We start from the raw sequence: 18894 nt of genomic DNA, 5'->3' as shown, positions 1-18894 counted from the left end.
AGTACAGCCACTGTACAGTGTATAACACTCATAAGAGGCAGTGCCGAATGTCAGACCACCTCAATCAGATATTGATGACCAATCCTGGGCTCCTGGAAAACTCTTTTAAAATCCTTGAATTAAGCTTCAAACACAACTTCTATTAGTCATGTGTTGATTAAAGGGATTGTCCAGGGGTTTTTGATGACCTATTCTCAGGATAAGTCATCAATATCAGATCGGTAGCAATCCGACACCAGGCACCCCTGCCTATAAGCTGTTTGAAGAGGAGGTGGCCCTCCATGAGAGCACTGCTTTCACTTCATTACACAGCATATCATCTCACTTGCATCGGCGGCATAATTTAATTACAAGTTACTCGCTCCATTCAAGTGAATAGAACGAGTGTTCCGAGACGATGGGCAGTGTAATGAAGAGGAAACAGTGCTCTCAGTGCTGATTGAGGGGGTTGCTGGAAGTCAGACCCCCACAGATCAGATATTGATGACCTATCATGAGGATAGGTCATCAATATATATTGATGCACAACCCCTTTAATTATCAGAATTACTGTTAACATAAGGAAGTTTCTTACTTGATACCACAATAATCTCAATTTGAGGACTCTTTGGTGACAGCAATGAGCGTCCCTTTATCTCTGCTGTGTATTGGCAGAAGTACTTGATAGCTGAAGTGCCATTACTTTTCCTCATGTTGATGGTTACTGCTGCTGGTCTCTTTTTGTAAGTGGGTACAGTTATTATTTCATCTTTATCATTGAAAAAGTGGAATTTAGTTCTTTCATACTCCTCAGGGGCTGTACAGTATAATGTTACATTGCCTCCATCCCAGATCCTACCACTAGGAGGATCTACAAAGAACAATGGGGGGCGTAAAGGATCTGTCAATGAAAAGAAAGGCACAAACATCAGGGTAACACAATAATCAATGTGATCATGTAAAATGGCTTTGTGAGATGTCCACATCAAAAGCAGAAAACTATTATCCCATTTTAGATTTTTGCAATACCGCTGGCACCTATTGTTACAAGTTTTTCACAAGGTGTGCTGCCCCGAACTTCGAGTAGCTATATATATATAAAAGGAAAAAAAAGAAGGCAGCACTCCAAATAGTGAAGAATGGTGGACACTTTATTCACCCAACCAGCAGCAACGTTTCAGCTCTCACAATGGAGCCTTTATCCAGCTTTATTTCTTTTCATATATATATATATATATATATATATATATATAGCTACTCGAAGTTCAGGGCAGCACACCTTGTGAAAAAACTTGTAACAATAGGTGCCAGCGGTATTGCACTTACCAAAGTGATATTCAATAAAAATAAATACACCGCAGCACTTCCAATAGGTGAAAATAGTGGGATCCTTTATTCACCCATGCAACTGTTTCGATCCACTTGCTGGGACCATTTTCAAGCCATTAAAAAATGGTCCCAGCAAGTGGATTGAAACGTTGCATGGGTGAATAAAGGATCCCACTATTTTCACCTATTGGAAGTGCTGCGGTGTATTTATTTATATATATATATATATATATATATAGTTATACACTCAACCAAAGTTGTAAAACTTGTCATTTAAACAGGGATTAAAGGGCTTTTCCATTAATCACAGTGGTGCCTGAAAGTTTGTGAATCCTTCAGAATGATCTATATTTCTGCATAAATGTGACCTAAAACTACATCTGATTTTCTAAAAGTACTAAAAGTAAATAAAGATAACTAAATAACAAATGTGTCATAATATAAGTCATTTATTTATTGGAGAAAGTGATTTGATATCACGTCTGTGAGTGACAAAAGTATGTGAACCTTTAGGATTAACATATAATTTAAAGGTGAAATTCAGGTGTTTTCAATCAATGGGATGACAATCAGGTGTGAGTGGGAGATCTGTTTAATGATCAGAGATTTCTCAAAGTCTTATCTTCACAACACGTTTGTGGAAATGTATCATAGCACAAACAAAGGAGATTTCTAAGCACCTAAGAAGAGGAAGTTGATGATGCTCATCGGGCTGAAAAATGTTATAGAACCATGTCTAAAGAGTTAAGCAAATTCAAGGCCATTGCTGATCAGTGACTAGTGTTGATCGAATCGAAGTGAAACAAATTGAATTTGATCTAAATTTCAGGAAAACTTACACAATGAATACGAATTTCCTCTTGCTTCGTTTTAACAAATCAATTTTCTTCTAAAATGGCGGCTACATATGTTACAAAGTGAAAGTAAGAAGCTCAGGAAGGAAATATAACCCATAATGCTGTTCAAAGCCAATCAGCCATCCGCTATGATGTCACAGCCCTATAAAAATCCTAATGCCGCCCGCTTTCTGCCATTTTACAGTGAACTGAGCATAGGGACAGATGTGCCAAATACTAGGGACAGATCTTGCATAGGGACAGTGTAAGGACAGTGTAGGGAGATCGTAGGGAGAGTTTTTAGACATAGCATAGGAAGAGCATAGGGAGACTGCAGGGACAGTGCAGTGACAGTGCAGGCTCTGTGTAATCACCCTATGCATCTTAGTTCACTGCTGTGCCATTCATTGTAATCTGTTCTGTTATACATAGACTGTGTATCAGTCTTAATATCAACAGCCAGTCTAATATACAGTATAGGCGTGTGTACCTAGTTAAAGGGGTTGTCCGAGCTATGAAAAAAAAAATATAGCACAAAAAATCTGATATGTAACTGACCTAAGCAAGTTTTATGCAAAAAAAATATATATATATATTTCCTCATTTCCCTGGTTCTTTTCTGGTCCTATGTTTACATGCAATAAAAACAATCTCTGCCCCTCCCCCTGCTCTGCTAAGGGAGTGAATACAAGAGCTGCCCTGAGTGATATGTCTGCCTGCTGGGAGACTCTGCAGCATGTTGTATGTGTAGGACTACAAGTCCCAGCTGTATAATGACACTGCTAAGGGAGTGGATACAAGAGCTGCCCTGAATGACATATCTGCCTGCTGGGAGACTCTGCAGCATGTTGTATGTGTAGGACTACAAGTCCCAGCTGTATAATGACACTGCTAAGGGAGTGGATACAAGAGCTGCCCTGAGTGACATGTCTGCCTGCTGGGAGACTCTGCAGCATGTTGTATGTGTAGGACTACAAGTCCCAGCTGTATAATGACACTGCTAAGGGTGTGGATACAAGAGCTGCCCTGAGTGCTGGGAGACTCAGCAGCATGTTGTATGTGTAGGACTACAAGTCCCAGCTGTATAATGACAATGCTAAGGGAGTGGATACAAGAGCTGCCCTGAGTGCTGGGAGACTCTGCAGCATGTTGTATGTGTAGAACTACATGTCCCACCTGTATAATGACACTGCTAATACACACAGGATCTTCCCCCTACCTTTTTGTGCAATGCTGTCTCTAGTATATTAACTCCAGTGCCCAGCATTATCTTCTCACTGCCTGCAGAGCTGTGCAGCTGAAGGGGTTAAGAATGCTAGCAGAGAGTAGACGGCAGTGAAGGGGGGGCGTGGCCAGCACAGTGATGTCTCGTTTACAGGCTTGTAAACGACCTTTATCAGAGCAGGGAGAGAAGCTGACATCACAGGTCATGTGACCCTCAGTGAAATCTGGGAAACCAGCCACTGGAGATAACGTGAGTTAATTGGAAAGCTGTTATATTTGCTTAGTTAGCAACATAGAAAGAACACAAAAATAACTCGGATAACCCCTTTAATCTGTTGCGCCTTTAATAATAAATCTGTTCAGTTATACATAGACATATGGTGCATCAGACTCATTGTCAACAGGTGGTATAATATAGGCATGGTTATATAGGTTAATCTGCTGGGCAATTTATATTTAATCTGTTGTAGTCGGTTGGTTGCTGCCTCAGCGCCCCATCGCCCATCCTCACAAAGGTCTAACCGGGGGAACTCTGTGAGCTCATGTTCCACTGCCATGACTGCTGTAGGTGGGGTGAGGGGCCAGGAGCAGCACCAGCTCAATCAGCAGCAACTTAACCACTTCAGCCCCGCTAGGTGAAACCCCCTTCATGACCAGAGCACTTTTTACACTTCGGCACTACACTATTTTCACCGTTTATCGCTCGGTCATGCAACTTACCACCAAAATGAATTTTACCTCCTTTTCTTCTCACTAATAGAGCTTTCATTTGGTGGTATTTCATTGCTGCTGGCATTTTTACTTTTTTTGTTATTAATCAAAATGTAACGATTTTTTTGCAAAAAAATGACATTTTTAACTTTCAGCTGTAAAATTTTGCAAAAAAAACGACATCCATATATAAATTTTTCTCCAAATTTATTGTTCTACATGTCTTTGATAAAAAAAAATGTTTGGGCAAAAAAAAAATGGTTTGGGTAAAAGTTATAGCATTTACAAACTATGGTACAAAAATGTGAATTTCCGCTTTTTGAAACAGCTCTGACTTTCTGAGCACCTGTCATGTTTCCTGAGGTTCTACAATGCCCAAACAGTAGAAAAACCCCACAAATGACCCCATTTCGGAAAGTAGACACCCTAAGGTATTCGCTGATGGGCATAGTGAGTTCATAGAACTTTTTATTTTTTGTCACAAGTTAGCGGAAAATGATGATGATTTTTTATTTTTTATTTTTTCTTACAAAGTCTCATATTCCACTAACTTGCGACAAAAAATAAAAAATTCTAGGAACTCACCATGCCCCTCACAGAATACCTTGGGGTGTCTTCTTTCCAAAATGGGGTCACTTGTGGGGTAGTTATACTGCCCTGGCAATTTAGGGGCCCAAATGTGTGAGAAGAACTTTGCAATCAAAATGTGTAAAAAATGACCGGTGAAATCCGAAAGGTGCACTTTGGAATATGCGCCCCTTTGCCCACCTTGGCAGCAAAAAAGTGTGACACATCTGGTATCGCCGTACTCAGGAGAAGTTGGGGAATGTGTTTTAGGGTGTCATTTTACATATACCCATGCTGGGTGAGAAAAATATCTTGGTCAAATGCCAACTTTGTATAAAAAAATGGGAAAAGTTGTCTTTTGCCAAGATATTTCTCTCATCCAGCATGGTTATATGTAAAATGACACCCCAAAACACATTCCCCAACTTCTCCTGAGTACGGCGATACCAGATGTGTCACACTTTTTTGCTGCCAAGGTGGGCAAAGGGGCGCATATTCCAAAGTGCACCTTTCGGATTTCACCGGTCATTTTTTACACATTTTGATTGCAAGGTACTTCTCACACATTTGGGCCCCTAAATTGCCAGGGCAGTATAACTACGCCACAAGTGACCCCATTTTGGAAAGAAGACACCCCAAGGTATTCCGTGAGGGGCATGGCGAGTTCCTAGAATTTTTTATTTTTTGTCACAAGTTAGCGGAAAATGATGATTTTTTTTTTCTCTTTTTTCCTTACAAAGTCTCACATTCCACTAACTTGCGACAAAAAATAAAAAATTCTAGGAACTCGCCATGCCCCTCACGGAATACCTTGGGGTGTCTTCTTTCCAAAATGGGGTCACTTGTGGCGTAGTTATACTGCCCTGGCAATTTAGGGGCCCATATGTGTGAGAAGTACTTTGCAATCAAAATCTGTAAAAAATGACCGGTGAAATCCGAAAGGTGCACTTTGGAATATGTGCCCCTTTGCCCACCTTGGCATCAAAAAAGTGTCACACATCTGGTATCGCCGTACTCAGGAGAAGTTGGGGAATGTGATTTGGGGTGTCATTTTACATATACCCATGCTGGGTGAGAGAAATATCTTGGCAAAAGACAACTTTTCCCATTTTTTTATACAAAGTTGGCATTTGACCAAGATATTTTTCTCACCCAGCATGGGTATATGTAAAATGACACCCCAAAACACATTGCCCAACTTCTCCTGAGTACGGCGATACCAGATGTGTCACACTTTTTTGCTGCCAAGGTGGGCAAAGGGGCACATATTCCAAAGTGCACCTTTCGGATTTTGCAGGGCATTTTTTACACATTTTGATTGCAAAGTTCTTCTCACACATTTGGGCCCCTAAATTGCCAGGGCAGTATAACTACCCCACAAGTGACCCCATTTTGGAAAGAAGACACCCCAAGGTATTCCGTGAGGGGCATGGCGAGTTCCTAGAATTTTTTATTTTTTGTCGCAAGTTAGTGGAATATGAGACTTTGTAAGGAAAAAAGAAAAAAAAAAGAAAAATCATAATTTTCCGCTAAATTGTGACAAAAAATAAAAAATTCTAGGAACTCGCCGTGCCCCCCACGGAATACCTTGGGGTGTCTTCTTTCCAAAATGGGGTCACTTGTGGCGTAGTTATACTGCCCTGGCAATTTAGGGGCCCAAATGTGTGAGAAGTACCTTGCAATCAAAATGTGTAAAAAATGGCCTGCGAAATCCGAAAGGTGCCCCTTTGCCCACCTTGGCTGCAAAAAAGTGTCACACATGTAGTATCGCCGTACTCAGGAGAAGTTGGGCAATGTGTTTTTGGGGGTCATTTTACATATACCCATGCTGGGTGAGAGAAATATCTTGGCAAAAGACAACTTTTCCCATTTTTTTATACAAAGTTGGCATTTGACCAAGATATTTTTCTCACCCAGCATGGGTATATGTAAAATGACACCCCAAAACACATTCCCCAACTTCTCCTGAGTACGGCGATACCAGATGTGTGACACTTTTTTGCAGCCTAGATGCGCAAAGGGGCCCAAATTCCTTTTAGGAGGGCATTTTTAGACATTTGGATCCCAGACTTCTTCTCACACTTTCGGGCCCCTAAAAAGCCAGGGCAGTATAAATACCCCACATGTGACCCCACTTTGGAAAGAAGACACCCCAAGGTATTCAATGAGGGGCCTGGCGAGTTCCTAGAATTATTTTTTTTTTGCATAAGTTAGCGGATATTGATTTTGTTTTTGTTTTTTTCTCACAAAGTCTCACTTTCCGCTAACTTAGGACAAAAATTTCAATCTTTCATGGACTCAATATGCCCCTCACGGAATACCTTGGGGTGTCTTCTTTCCGAAATGGGGTCACATGTGGGGTATTTATACTGCCCTGGCTTTTTAGGGGCCCTAAAGCGTGAGAAGAAGTCTGGAATATAAATGTCGAAAAATGTTTACGCATTTGGATTCCGTGAGGGGTATGGTGCGTCCATGTGAGATTTTATTTTTTGACACAAGTTAGTGGAATATGAGACTTTGTAAGAAAAAACAAAAACAAACAAAAAATTTCCGCTAACTTGTGCCAAAAAAAAAGTCTGAATGGAGCCTTACCAGGGGGGGGGGGGGGGGGGGGTGATCAATGACAGGGGGGTGATCACCCATATAGACTCCCTGATCACCCCCCTGTCATTGATCACCCCCCCTGTAAGGCTCCATTCAGACATCCGCATGATTTTTTACGGATCCATGGATCGGATCCACAGAACGCATGCGGACGTCTGAATGGAGCCTTACAGGGGGGTTATCAATGACAGGGGATGATCAGGGTGATCAGGGTGATCACCCCCCTGTCACTGATCACCCCCCCTGTAAGGCTCCATTCAGACATCCGCATGATTTTTTACGGATCCATGGATACATGGATCGGATCCACAGAACGCATGCGGACGTCTGAATGGAGCCTTACAGGGGGGTTATCAATGACAGGGGTGATCAGGGTAATCAGGGTGATCACCCCCCTGTCACTGATCACCCCCCCTGTAAGGCTCCATTCAGACATCCGCATGATTTTTTACGGATCCATGGATCTGATCCACAGAACGCATGCGGACGTCTGAATGGAGCCTTACAGGGGGGTTATCAATGACAGGGGGTGATCAGGGTAATCACCCCCCTGTCACTGATCACCCCCCCTGTAAGGCTCCATTCAGACATCCGCATGATTTTTTACGGATCCATGGATACATGGATCGAATCCACAGAACGCATGCGGACGTCTGAATGGAGCCTTACAGGGGGGTTATCAATGACAGGGGGTGATCAGGGTAATCACCCCCCTGTCACTGATCACCCCCCCTGTAAGGCTCCATTCAGACGTCCGCATGATTTTTACGGATCCATGGATACATGGATCGGATCCGTAAAAATCATGTGGATGTCTGAATGGAGCCTTACAGGGGGGTGATCAATGACAGGGGGGTGATCAATGACAGGGGGTGATCAGGGAGTGTATATGGGTGATCACCCGCCTGTCATTGATCACCCCCCTGTAAGGCTCCATTCAGACGTCCGTATGCTTTTTGCGGATCCGATCCATGTATCCGTGGATCCGTATGAAAATCATAGGGACGTCTGAACGGAGCCTGACAGGGGGGTGATCAATGACAGGGCGGTGATCAATGACAGGGGGGTGATCAGGGAGTTTGTATGGGGTGATCATGGGTGATCAGGGGTTTATAAGGGGTTAATAAGTGACGGGGGGGGGGTGTAGTGTAGTGTAGTGTTTGGTGGGACTGTACTGACCTACCTGAGTCCTCTGGTGGTCGATCCTAACAAAAGGGACCACCAGAGGACCAGGTAGGAGGTATATTAGACGCTGTTATGAAAACAGCGTCTAATATACCTGTTAGGGGTTAAAAAATTCGGATCTCCAGCCTGCCAGCGAACGATCGCCGCTGGCAGGCTGGAGATCCACTCGCTTACCTTCCGTTCCTGTGAGCGCGCGCGCCTGTGCGCGCGCGTTCACAGGAAATCTCGCGTCTCGCGAGAAGACGCGTATATGCGTCCAGGAGGAATAAAGCAACCACCTCCCGGACGCATATACGCGTACAGCGGTCGGGAGGTGGTTAATTAACTCTTAAGTCTCTGATGAGAAATTTTCCTCACCTGCCTACTGAAGAGACCACTCAGCAGCGGCAGCATGGCATGGAGCAGAACCTGAACCAGCAGGTGGTGTCATACAACCTGTCAACCCAGATCCAAGATCCCCTGAACTACTGGGCAGCCTACTTGTGGCCGCCTCTAGCCGAGTTTGCCCTGAGGAAGCTTTCCTGTCTGGCCAGTAGTGTGGCATCAGAGCGGGTGTTTAGTCCCACGGGGGGGGAATAGTTACCCCACAGAGAACTTGCCTTTTAACCCAAAATGTTGAGAGACACCGATGCCTGATACAAAAGACTAGATAATTCTGGCAGTAATGATCTGATTGTAGTGTATGGTCACACCAGAACATGGTGACAAATGGCCCGTTACTTTTGCCCATGTCCTGATGCCACTATTCTGACACTGTCACCCGCCTAATACTACATGCCTGCTGCCTCTTCTGCCATCTGCCCTTACTGTGATCGGCCACCATCTTGTGCTGTTACGGCTACTGCTGTTGCTCTAGCCTCCCCTCTCTTTTCCAAGTCCATTATTGTGACCCTTCATGCTGTTTCCACCCTCACTACTCTTTTACGGGGACGCTTTTTTGAATCTTCATGCTGTTGCCACCCTCACCAGTCTGTTATGGGGCCACTAGTGTTCCTGTTTGGCCGTGTTGACATCACTGTTTATATTTCTGATCTGTCAGAAGAACATAAAAATAACCACAAAAAAAGTCCTGTCGTTTCAGAATCCAAAAGGCCTCTATCACATGGTCAGTATTTTGCATCAGGATTTGATCATGATTTGGAAGCCAAAAGCAGGAGTGTGTCTGTAACACAGAAGAAATGCACATTTTCCATTACATGTTATCTCTGTTTTGGACCCACTCTTGTTTTGCCTTACCAATACTGATCAAATGCTGACCAAATATAGATGGTGTGAAGATGGATGCTCAAACTACAGGATCCACAGGATCTTTTGGGATGTTCTTCTGACGTATCAGAAGAACGAAAAAATAAACTGTGATGTTAACACAGCCTTACTGCTGACACCCTCCCCACGGTCATGGGGGCACTCCTTGAATTTTGGGCAACTGCACAGTTAAGTCCACGTCGATAAATTAGAGCTAGCGCTAATATTGACCTGTAAGTCCATCACCTATTGTGAGGCAAATTCAGAAGCCAAGCATGCTCTTTGATTATGTATCAAGAATAGATCTGCACCTGTGGTTTTGACCTGAACCTGCTTTGGGCTGACAATTACTGACCAAATGTATGCCATGCATGCCAGAGAGCTGTGTGTGTGGTAGTATAATGTTGTGGCCATGGATAAAGTTAATGAAATACTTATATACCGATCATTGACAAGAATATAACATTGATCATGACCCCTCACCTATTACATAAAGCTCTTTTGTAGGACTCTGAGTGGATGGGATCTCTCTGTTGCTCTTTGGGCTCCAGTACATACAAGTATACTCGGCTTGATCTTCTTTCGTGATGTTCTGCAATGTGTAGATTCCTCTGTGTGATGACGGCCCTTTCAATTCCTCTCCCTCCTTGTAGAAGCGATACAGAGTAACATAAACTGGTGAAGGAGCTTCACATTCCATGGTTAGGTTTTCTCCATTTATAAATGTTGCGTAGGAGGGCTGGAACTTCAACAATGGAGAACTAGATAAAGCTGGACAATGATTTCATACTTAGTTTAAAAAGCAGCAAAACAATTCCATTATGAAAGCACAAATGACATTTTGACTATTCTGCATCTACCTCCATCAAATAGTAACACAATAAATGTATGAACTAATACACAAAGGAGAAGAAAGTAAAAAAAATGTATGTATTCTAGTGATATCCAATCAATGTGTCCTGAAACTATCATTTTAATGTAATAAAGTGTTTATAGATGTCAACCATACATTTTTCTTTATTTGAATGGCAAATGCATGCTCTGTGTGAATAAGAAAATATTATTTTCTAGGTACATATTGGGCTTCCCCTATAAAAACTAACAGAAGGACTTATCTTGTTGCCCATAGTAATTAATCATAGGGTCAAATTTACTTTCAAATTTGCTCCAGATGTTTGGCACACTTTGCACAGAAAAACTGTACATGCTTTGTATCATATTTATCAAGGCATTTATTAGGCAGTTTTGTAACCTTTTTATGCCAATAAGGAGAATGACTTAACCAAAGGGGGGCATGGCTTTAACACGCCTTCATACGGCAAAAAAATGCTACAAAATTTGGGCCCAATTTTGGATGAAAACTAAGCCAACTTATAGGTGGCATACACTTAAAGTAGAAAGTCTAAGGTTGTTTAAGGCTGTCTAGTCTAGGTTTACAATGATTTACTTTTAGACAGGATTAGTAATCGCGATGCTGAGTCACCTGCTATCTCCCCAGTTAGTGGTAAAAATACCAAAATTCTAAAACTTGGAGAGAATTCTGGAGTGAATTTCGCACATCATTTGTGATATGTGAAATGTATAAATGTCCATGCACCTGAATCATAAATTAGTCTAATGTCAAGACTGGGATTTCTATTCTTGGATCGTGCAAAGTTTAACAGCATTAATAAATTTGCCCCATGGTGCGTTCACTTTGAGATGTAACCCTTAGGCCACCTGCGGCTAAACGTGCATAAAATCCATACAAATTTTCTTGGATTTATGTGCGTTTCTGCAACATAGCTGCACCAAAATCTGCAATGTCTACTTGCAGGTTTTGGGGTGTATTAGATGCGGTTTTGGCACAGATTTCACCCTTCAATTGAAAAGCATGACATCCACATCTAAATCCGTAAATAGAATTGACATGCTGCAGATTTGGAAGTCTACACGGCAGTTCAATTTCCGCACATAAAAAATCTGCACAAGTGTACATGACATTTGTGTGATCCCATACACTTTGCTGGTACTGTAATATGCTGTGTTTTTTCCGCACAGGAATCCACATGGAAAAACGCATGTAATCCACAATGTGTGCAGGCGGCCTTAACACAAAATGACATGCACTTATGGCAAGTGTCAGAAGTGTAAGGGTACGAACACATGGCACGGTCATGATGCTGTCATGATGCAGGTAGGAACCAGAGGATCTTATTTCCCAGCAGAAGTTAATGGGAAAATAGGTTTCTGACATAGACCTGGCACTTTGAAAGTTGTGATGACTGCACCTGATTGACCGCACGTAAGACATGTCCTGCTGCTTGCAGCTGCTGACGGCATGAGGAATACAGTTGAGTAGCCGCTTGCAGTATTCGCTTTACACAGTTGTTATTATTTGAAGTTAATTAGAATGCTAAAGATCCAGGGAAATTCACAGTTCAAGCAACAGTGACAGACAAAAAAAAACGCACCCTAAATGCATGATTGTGCATGTGGTAACTGTATGAACTCGGACGGATGCGTGTGGTTGTACACTTATACAGCTAACACCCACCCCCAGTGACCAGACTCTCAGATAACTTCTAAACTGGTCATTTAATCATTAGATGTTGTGGTCAATAGTGCATGGTAAACGCTGTAAAAGTAAAACCCAAAATATCATGGCAGAATTGCATTTTCTGCATTTTTCTATTTCATCCCACAAGCAACGTTTTCCCATTTTTCAATAAAAGATATGGTAAATTAAATGGTGCCATTAAAAAATACTACTTGTCCGAAAAAAAAAAAAGAAGAGAACAGTGAACAGAACTGTAACAAAGTTATGGCCCTTGGAAGGCTAGGAACAAAAAAGAAAGATAAAAATAAAAATTTGTCGGATCCCTGGGTGACAAGGAACCTTTTTTTTTAATGAGACAAAATTTATTTTTGCTTGTGATGTTTTTTTATGTGTATTTTTGACTCCAAAGCCATTTTCATGCTTCAATTGCTGTTTTTTTTGTATATTTCTCTTATAGACACCCCCTGCAGCTTTTGATCCATGTTTAGGTCACTGGACACACACTGCATCATAAGAGACACATACGATGTATGAAAAAAATCACAGCTCGTAAAAAAAAAAAACAGGTGCATTTTTTATATTCTTTTTCCAAAACATCCGTCTATAGGAGAAAATGTCAGAAAAATATCACATCTGATAAAATAGGCACATATTTCTCCAGCAAAAACAAAACTATTTAAGGAAAATAAAAGTGGTAAAAAATGGTGCAGAGGTCTAATCTAGCCTAAGGCTCAGGTCTGAAAATACACAGCAAAAATGTCCTATAGGTTCCTTTCCCTCAGCTTTTCCACCAAGGCAGTTGAAAACTTTATTCAAGAGACGGATATAAGAAAAGGTTCCTAAAACTACTGTATTTCAATAGAAAACAGTTATAAATGTGGTTTCCTGCTATGTATTTTTTCCTTTGAAGACAAAGGAGAAGAAATGCAGAAAAGTAACAACAAATAGGCAACTTTCATAGATTTCACACAGATGAAAAATATGGTTGTGTGCAATGGAGTCTAAATGTGACAGCATGAGTCCTTGCTAGCAGTTCACGAACCACTGTTGCCAAGTCTAGTGTCCAACCTCTGAGGTGTCTCCTGAAAAGCTTCCAAGCAGGAGAGAATTCAGGTATTTTATGAATACTTTGCCAATAGTGTCACCTGATGTCCACTTGCATTTCCCATGGTCACATCTAAATTTCTGGCAGGAGATTAGATTTTGTGGAACATCGGAGGTACCCTTAAATTATTCTGTTCCAAAACATAAGTATAATGTAAATGGAAATATAATTTACATTTGTGTAGCATTTAGAGGTGATGTACCCTAGAATGGAACTTGTATGACAGTGCACGGACTCTATACTGCAACTTTAGTATGGAATTGTACCGTTATTGTGAACTGCTGTATAGACTTCATCAGATTGCCTGCATACAGAGATATTTTCGTTTAGAAGCCTACTTTGAGGGGACAAATACGACAGATAAAGAGTCTGAAGGTGTATGACATTATTTTTTTTACATACAAATACGTTTTTGCCAGATACGTACCTGTGTGTTTGTGCATGAAATTGGAGTCATACAGAAGTATAGAAGAAGACTCATGCACCTTTATGGAAGCCCTACTATGACTCCATACAAAACTGAGCCCTAATATGGCAATAGAATTCAAATGTGGAAGGTTGGACTGCGCACCCCAGTTCTTGGGATCTTGGCAGTGCAACTGCTGAGACAAAATTGTATGCCATAAATGTTCTTTTAGATTTATATTAAATATGCCCTATGATTTTTATTTTACTAGTTTTGATTTTAAGAAAAAACTATGTAGATAAATAGAAATGTAAAGGAAACAATAAATGACAAAAAGAAAGCCGTTAAAATCACAAAATAGAAGGGTAGCAAGGAAGCATTGAAAAACTATAAAGAAAAATAAATAAACTTGTAAATGACAAATAAAAGCATACAAACTTGAGACAGAAATATTCATTGCCAAATAGAATAAAACTAAACCTAAAATGTTCTTCAATTATATAAATGGTAAAAATCTGAAGGTGTCGGCACTTTACAGAGCAATGAAGGAAGAGTTGCAGAGAGCGATGAGGAGAAATGACATCTGTCATGGATAAACTGTTTGATGCTATCTTAGAGTACTGGCTCATTGATAGAAAACAGAGGGTGGTTATTAACTGCACACACTCAGATTGGGTCACTGTCACTAGTGGAGTACCTCAGGGGTCAGTATCGTCCCTATTCTCTTGAATATTTTGATTAATGATCTTGTAGAAGGCTTGCACAGTAAAAAGTGTTGATCGAGCACCAAAGTGCTTGTGTGCTTGGGTAGAACACTTTGTGATGCTTGAGTGCTCTACCGAGCACAATGGAAGTCAATGGGAGAACCCAAGCATTAACCAGGCACCCCCAGCTCTGAATAGGGGAGGGTGTTGGGACTCTAGTTTGGCTTAGGAGTTCCTGCTCTGACTCCATATATAGCTATGTCCATATATGGAGTCAGTGCTTGGGGACACCCCAGTGTATTTAAATCTAATTTAACCTGTATTTCAGAAAATTTTCGGCCAGGAATTGAACTCGCAACCTCTGTATCATGCACATCATGATTATTGCCTCTAATGCAAAAGGTTGTGAGTTAAAATCCCGGCAGATACATTTCAAAAATAGAGATTAAATATATATATTTTATATGTTATTTAGTCATTTAAAAAAATGTATGGCACAAAATAAATGTGTAATTACAAAAATATATATATATATACACAGTACAGACCAAAAGTTTGGGTACACCTTCTCATTCAAAGAGTTTTCTATATTTTCATGACTATGAAAATTGTAGATTCACACTGAAGGCATCAAAACTATGAATTAACACATGTGGAATTATATACATAACAAAAAAGTGTGAAACAACTGAAAATATGTCATATTATAGGTTCTTCAAAGTAGCCACCTTTTGCTTTGATTACTGCTTTGCACACTCTTGGCATTCTCTTGATGAGCTTCAAGAGGTAGTCACCTGAAATGGTTTTCACTTCACAGGTGTGCCCTGTCAAGTTTAATAAGTGGGATTTCTTGCCTTATAAATGGCGTTGGGACCATCAGTTGTGTTGTGGAAAAGTCAGGTGGATACACAGCTGATAGTCCTACTGAATAGACTGTTAGAATTTGTATTATGGCAAGAAAAAAGCAGCTAAGTAAAGAAAAACGAGTGGCCATCATTACTTTAAGAAATGAAGGTCAGTCAGTCCGAAAAATTGGGAAAACTTTGAAAGTGTCCCCAAGTGCAGTGACAAAAACCATCAAGCGCTACAAAGAAACTGGGTCACATGCGGACCGCCCCAGGAAAGGAAGACCAAGAGTCACCTCTGCTGCAGAGGATAAGTTCATCCGAGTCACCAGCCTCAGAAATCGCAGGTTAACAGCAGCTCAGATTATATTATATATATTATATATATATAGATATAGATTTTCTAATTACACATTTATTTTGTGCCATACATTTTTACAAATTCAAAAAAAAATATATAAAATATATAAATTTAATCTCTATTTCTGAAATGTACCTGCCGGGATTTGAACTCACAAGCTTTTGCATTAGAGGCAATAATCATAACCACTGCGCTATGCAACCCAGATATAAACTGTGCTGGAAAAACCTCATAGTAGTTTTTGTATCAGTAAATCATACAGAGGTCGTGAGTTCAATTCCTGGCAGAAACTTTTATGAAATACAGACTAAATTAGATTTATATAAACGGGTGTCCCCAAGCACTGATATATGGACATAGCTATATATGGAGTCAGAGCAGGGACTCCTAAGCCGTGGACTCACACTGAGGGATTCCCTCACTGTACAGCGATCTTCTGCATAGAAATAGAGGCTAAATTAGATTTAAATACACTGACTCGATCAGTTTGGCCAAACTCCGCAATGTGCCGAGCTGAACTGATGTGCTCGCTCAAAACTAACAGTAAACTATCAATTTTTGCAGATGACACAAAATTGTGTAAAGTAGTTAACGCGGAAGAGGACAGTATACTGCTACAGATGAATCTGGATAAATTTACTAAAAGAGTCCAGGGGCCTGGATGTATTTCTGAAGTATAATATCACAGGTTATAGTTACTAGATTTCTAAAGAAGGGTCGTTGATCCAGGGAGTTGTTCTGACTGCTTGGAGTCGGGAAGGAATTTTTTTCCCCTTATATGAGGAAAATTTGCATCTACCTTGCAGAGGTTTTTTACCTTCCTTTGGATCAACTTGCAAGATAACAGGCTGAACTGGATGGTCAGATCTATTTTTTAGCCTTACAAAATATATTACCATGTTACTTGTCTTACCGGTGACAGTAATAGTTTGTTGAGTGCTTTTGCCAGATGGGATTGTCCTCTGGTGTCCTAACACCAAGTATTCGCAGTCATAATTACCAGAATCCTTGGTAGTCAAGCTGGAAATGTGGTGTTCAGACTTTGATGTGTGAAAGTAACTGCTTAGTCTGTTTGTATCTTTGTAAAAATAGTAGGTAATCTGGGAATTTATGCTTGGATGTTCACAATCCAATGTCACAGCTTCTCCTTCAAAGTACAGGGCTTGTTGAGGCTTGACCAACAGAGAAGGTGTAGATGGCTGATCTGAAAGAAATAAAAGAAAGTCTAAGGCAGTCACACATACTTCTCTATGCATTGAAGTTTATGCAAAATATCAAATGCAACAAACATCCATTTTTGGGCAATGCAACATTAACAAAATGTCATTAACACCTAGTGCTAAAACACACTATACAGTATAAGCAAAACATATGGGAAAAAAAATAACACAAAAAGCTTCAAAATCAAGAGTTTTTAAGACTTTTTTTGGCCACAAAAATACCAGGAGAAAAAAAGGGGGGTTAAGGAGTCCTAAATGTCACAATACACAGTGCACCATATGAAGAATTAGCTCTTTCCAATTGTTATTAAGCAATAGGATTGTAAAAACATAATATTTATTGAGAATGATACTATAATATAAAAACAAAACATAAACCACACTATAAACATAGGCTCTGTACCCCTCTAGGGCACCTGTGCAGAAGGACATACTGGAGTACAATAGAGGTGTATCTTCTATCACTTTCTACAACTTTCCCCTTGGCCTTTCATAGGGTTTCTCCCTCTTAGTGCCTACATAAGGCTACCTTTAGACTTACGTTGTTGTTTTCCGGTATTAAGATCTGGTAAAGGATCTCAATACCGGAAAAAAATGTTTCAGTTTAGTCCTCATGCATTCTGAATGGAAAGAGATTCGTTCAGGATGCATCAGGACGTCTTCAGTTCCTGCAGAATTCCGATTGGTGACCGGACACCAAACCACTGCAAGCTGCTGTTTAGTGTGCGGTCATAAAAACTGGAAAAAAAAAACAATGTATTTAGTGACAGATCCGTTTATTTCCTACACCAGAATTAACGCAAGTGTGAAAGTAGCCTAACGTATTAATACAATACCTAGCTGATATGTAAATCCATCACTGCTTACAGCTCAAGAATAGACTTTAACAGGATTTAATCCTAACTATAACATTGCCGTATAATAGTTAATAAGAAACTAGAGCATCATTCTTTCTTTAATAATTGTTTTCTTTAGGTTTATTGTACATTACATTTTTCATGTCAAAATTAGGTATTTAGAGAAACTAGATCAGTTCCAAAAACTAATGTATATTTTTCTTAAGAAAAATACACAGTTTTACCATTTTCAATGGAAACAAGGCAAATGAACTGTAATTGGTTGAAAATTTGGACTCGAGGTGTGTCAGGGGGAAAACAGTCATGTTTGTTCAGTGCTTTATTTTTTTATTTTTTTAACGCATTAGTTAAAGTAATGGAAAAAAAGGATGCTATTGTATGAAATGGTGTGCAAGCGGCTTTCTCTTCAAAGTTTACCTGCATGCTGTCTCCTTTATATCAGTGGTGCAGTGTAATCACAACAACTGCTCCCCCTTTCACCTAAGGCCCCTTTCACACGGGCGAGTTTTCCGTGCGGGTGCGATCCGTGCGGCGAACGTATGGCACCCGCACTAAATCCTGACCCATTCATTTCTATGGGGCTGTGCACATGAGCGATGTTTTTAACGCATCACTTGTGCGTTCAGTTGAAATCGCAGCATGCTCTATATTGTCCGATTCTGACGTGACGCAGGCCCCATAGAAGTGAATGGGGTGTGTGAAAATCGGATGGCATCCGCAAGCAAGTACGGATGCCGTGCGATTTGCACGCACGGTTGCTAGGAGACGATCGGGATGGAGACCCGATCATTATTATTTTCCCTTATAACATGGTTATAAGGGAAAATAATAGCATTCTGAATACAGAATGCATAGTAAACCAGCGCTAGAGGGGTTAAAAAAATAAAAAATAATTTAACTCACCTTAGTCCACTTGCTCGCGAAGCCCGGCATCTCCATGTGTATCCTCTGCGCTGAAGTTGAACAGGACCTGGGGTGAGCTGCTCCATTAAATATCGGTTAAGGACCTTCAATGACGTCACTCCGGTCATCACATGGTCTTTTACCATGGTGAATCACCATGGTAAAAGATCATGTGACGTACCATGTGATGACCGGAGTGACGTCATCGAAGGTCCTTAACCGATATTTAATGGAGCAGCTCACCCCAGGTCCTGTTCAACTTCAGCGCAGAGGA

General features: G+C 40.7%; 1 protein-coding gene across 1 annotated transcript in view; it reads right to left on the bottom strand.

The window, feature by feature from the left end:
• The window catches only part of LOC122933313 (Fc receptor-like protein 5), a 114281-nt gene that overhangs the window by 60850 nt on the left and 34537 nt on the right, over positions 1-18894 (bottom strand). The window contains exons 4-6 of the mRNA XM_044288244.1: positions 16554-16844; positions 10164-10451; positions 575-880 (exon numbers count right to left, since the gene is read on the bottom strand). Of these exons, the coding sequence (XP_044144179.1) occupies positions 575-880; positions 10164-10451; positions 16554-16844 (885 nt within the window). The remainder of the gene's footprint in view (positions 1-574; positions 881-10163; positions 10452-16553; positions 16845-18894) is intronic.

Source organism: Bufo gargarizans, chromosome 1, assembly GCF_014858855.1.
Source record: "Bufo gargarizans isolate SCDJY-AF-19 chromosome 1, ASM1485885v1, whole genome shotgun sequence".
NCBI classification, from domain to species: domain Eukaryota; kingdom Metazoa; phylum Chordata; class Amphibia; order Anura; family Bufonidae; genus Bufo; species Bufo gargarizans.
This window is presented reverse-complemented; position numbering and strand designations above follow the sequence as displayed.